Source organism: Marmota marmota, unplaced genomic scaffold, assembly GCF_001458135.2.
Source record: "Marmota marmota marmota unplaced genomic scaffold, marMar, whole genome shotgun sequence".
In the NCBI taxonomy this organism is placed as follows: domain Eukaryota; kingdom Metazoa; phylum Chordata; class Mammalia; order Rodentia; family Sciuridae; genus Marmota; species Marmota marmota.
The window spans coordinates 53,311,953-53,314,432 of record NW_025999977.1 but is presented as its reverse complement, the minus strand read 5'-3'; the positions used below and the strand labels follow the sequence as shown (position 1 = coordinate 53,314,432).

The following is a 2,480-nucleotide window of genomic DNA, read 5'->3' as shown; positions in this document are numbered from 1 at the left end:
AGGCCCTAAGCAACTTAGTGATATCTTGTTCCAAACTAAAAAACAAAAAGGGCTGGGACATGGTTTAATGGTAAAGTGCCCCTGGGTTTAATCCCTGGTACCAAGAAATTATTATTATTTTTGTTGTTGTTGTTAAGCTGGGGCTGGGGACCCAGGGTAGCTCAGTTTGCCTGGTATGCATGAGGCCCTGGGTTCCATCTCCAGTACTGAAAGAAAGAAAAGAAAATTGTTAACCTGATTAGAGTACTATATTAGAAAGGAAGGCATTTATATGCAGAACATCTTTTTAAATTATTAAATAGGATATGCTATGGGAAAATATTCAAATACCACCAAACTACGAAGCAGAAAGTGAAGGCTCCTATAACTCTGCTCCCTAACGATATCTTCTGGAGACCAAGAGGTTCATCCTATCGGCCTTTTTCCTGTGAATCCAACACAGAAATACAATGACGAAAAGAGAATCATAACACGTGCACTGGTTATTTATTTGTTCTGTTGTTATCCTTTCATCCAATATTTGTTTTGCTTAATATCATATTGAGAACATCTTTGTAAGTAATGGTATTGCAGTTCAACCAGTCTTTCATCAAGTTTAAAAGTAGCTAAATACAGGCAGGTCTTCCCCCAGCTACAGAGGAGAGATGGAGAGTCGTAGCCCACAAATCTGCCTTCTGATGATGTTGCTCACAAGGTCAGAAGTCCCAGCCACTCAAAACAAGGAAGCCTGCATCCCCCCCCCACACCCCTTCCCTGTCTCCTCCACCCAGACCAGGGCATGGTAACCTCACCTGGTTTTTGGCCTTTTCCTGATGATTCTATGCCCTGAAGCTCTCTCAGGATGCAGGATACAGTCCAAAATAGCCCTAGACACCCCCACCCCCACCCCGCGCGTGTGCACACACACACACACACACACACACACGCACACACACACCAGCCTCAGGCCTTGCCTCCTCCCCATTTCTCTCAAAATATCCAGCTCTCTTACATCTGAGCTTTTACACTCTCCTGGATTTTTTCACCAGATAACTCTTTTTCACCTGTGAAGGCCAGCTCTTTGGCCTCTGCACCCCTGGGCCCCTGTGCAGGCCTCCACTTGGCACAGTTTTGCCCTTAGCTACTGTGTCTCCTGCCCAGCTGGACAGAAGGGAACAGCAGGCCCAGCTGCATCAGCCACAGGAAGTCTCAGGGGAGGAACTAGGAATCTGCCAAAGAGAAGAGGGAATGGCACAAAGCCCAGAGAAGCCCAGGCACTGAAGGCCTGGGCAGAAGTGATGGGGGTGGCTGAGCAGGTCAGCTGAGCCAGACCAGGAGAGGCCCTGGGTGCCACCAAGAGAGGGCACCTGAACCAGGTCAGGGCAGAAACAGTCCAGAACAACAATCCCCCGCCTTGAGTTCTCATGGTTTCCTTCCTAAAATCTAATCTCAAGGTCCAGCTTTTTGGGTGGTACCTGTTGACCTTGGACAGTCTTGTTGGTAAGGACCTCAGATTGCTTATCTGTAGAATGGGGTTAGAGCCTGCCTTGGATGGTTGGGAGGCTCAGCAAGATAAAGGGTGATGCTCTCAACTCTCCTTCACAGAAGGAGCAGCTACTAATAAGGCATCATCGTCACGCAGTCCCCGCGGCTGGCGCACATTCAGAACCCCTTCCGTATTCCCAAACAGGAAGCAGAAGCCCAGCAGCCCACCCCTCCGGCGAGCCTGCGGCGACCACCAGAGGGCAGAACCCGGCTATTAGCACTTTTCACCTTAAGGGCCTCGGGCGGATCCCCACGCTCCCCTGCTCCCCGGGATCCCCGGAGGCTGGACTCTGCTGTTCCTTCCCCACAGTGGCGACACCTCCTGCCTTGGGGCGGGGGTGGCGGCTTCTAAACTGGGCATCACACAGGCTAGGAACTCTGCCCCCCACCAGGGCTCGGGTGTCTCACACAATACGGCCACACACGCCCGGGTCCGCCCCTTCCTGGGCACCCTGGGAGCTGCCGTTCCCAGGGCGACAGTCAACACAGGCAGGAGCTCCTTACGCAGCGGGGCTAAGACGTTTCCCAGCCTGGAAACTTGTGTTCTCATCGGCCACTCTGAGATCGGGGTGCAAGGGGACAGAGGAGGACCCCTGTCAAGCCCTCCAGGACTGAAAGGGAGGGAGGACCTCAGGCAGCGCCCCCATGGGGACCCGCCCCACCCCCGGGCTCCAGAGAACCACATCAGCGGGCTACCGACTGCCCACCACCAGGCGGCCGGCCTCAGTCTCCCCGGCTGCCCGAGGTGGCCCTGCGGCCGGCAGGGGTCTCGCTGGTGGCGGCCAGGCCCCGCGGGAGGCCCAGGGCGTGCAGCAGGACCAGCTGTGGCGGGAGCTGGTGGAGGCCGAGGGGCGCGGCCGGCGGCGCTGGTGAGTGTCGGGCTCTGCCTCCTCCTCCCCGACGCCTGCCGTCGACGTCCGGGAGGTCCAGAGAAAGGGAGCCCGGGTGGGAAAGTG

General features: G+C 55.2%; 1 protein-coding gene across 6 annotated transcripts in view; it reads left to right on the top strand.

Moving 5' to 3' along the window:
- The first annotated feature begins 1,980 nt into the window (after nt 1-1,980).
- CUNH2orf50 (chromosome unknown C2orf50 homolog) overlaps nt 1,981-2,480 on the top strand; it is a 22,494-nt gene continuing 21,994 nt past the window's right edge. For 3 of the 6 annotated variants that reach the window (XR_007348204.1, XR_007348205.1, XM_048804805.1), the window contains exon 1: nt 1,981-2,393. Coding sequence is in view for 4 of the 6 variants with exons in the window: in XM_048804805.1 (XP_048660762.1) it covers nt 2,170-2,393 (224 nt within the window). In the remaining 2 variants the exon portion in view is untranslated. The remainder of the gene's footprint in view (nt 2,394-2,480) is intronic. The other 3 variants (XM_048804806.1, XM_015479498.2, XM_048804807.1) reach the window with 3 other exon arrangements.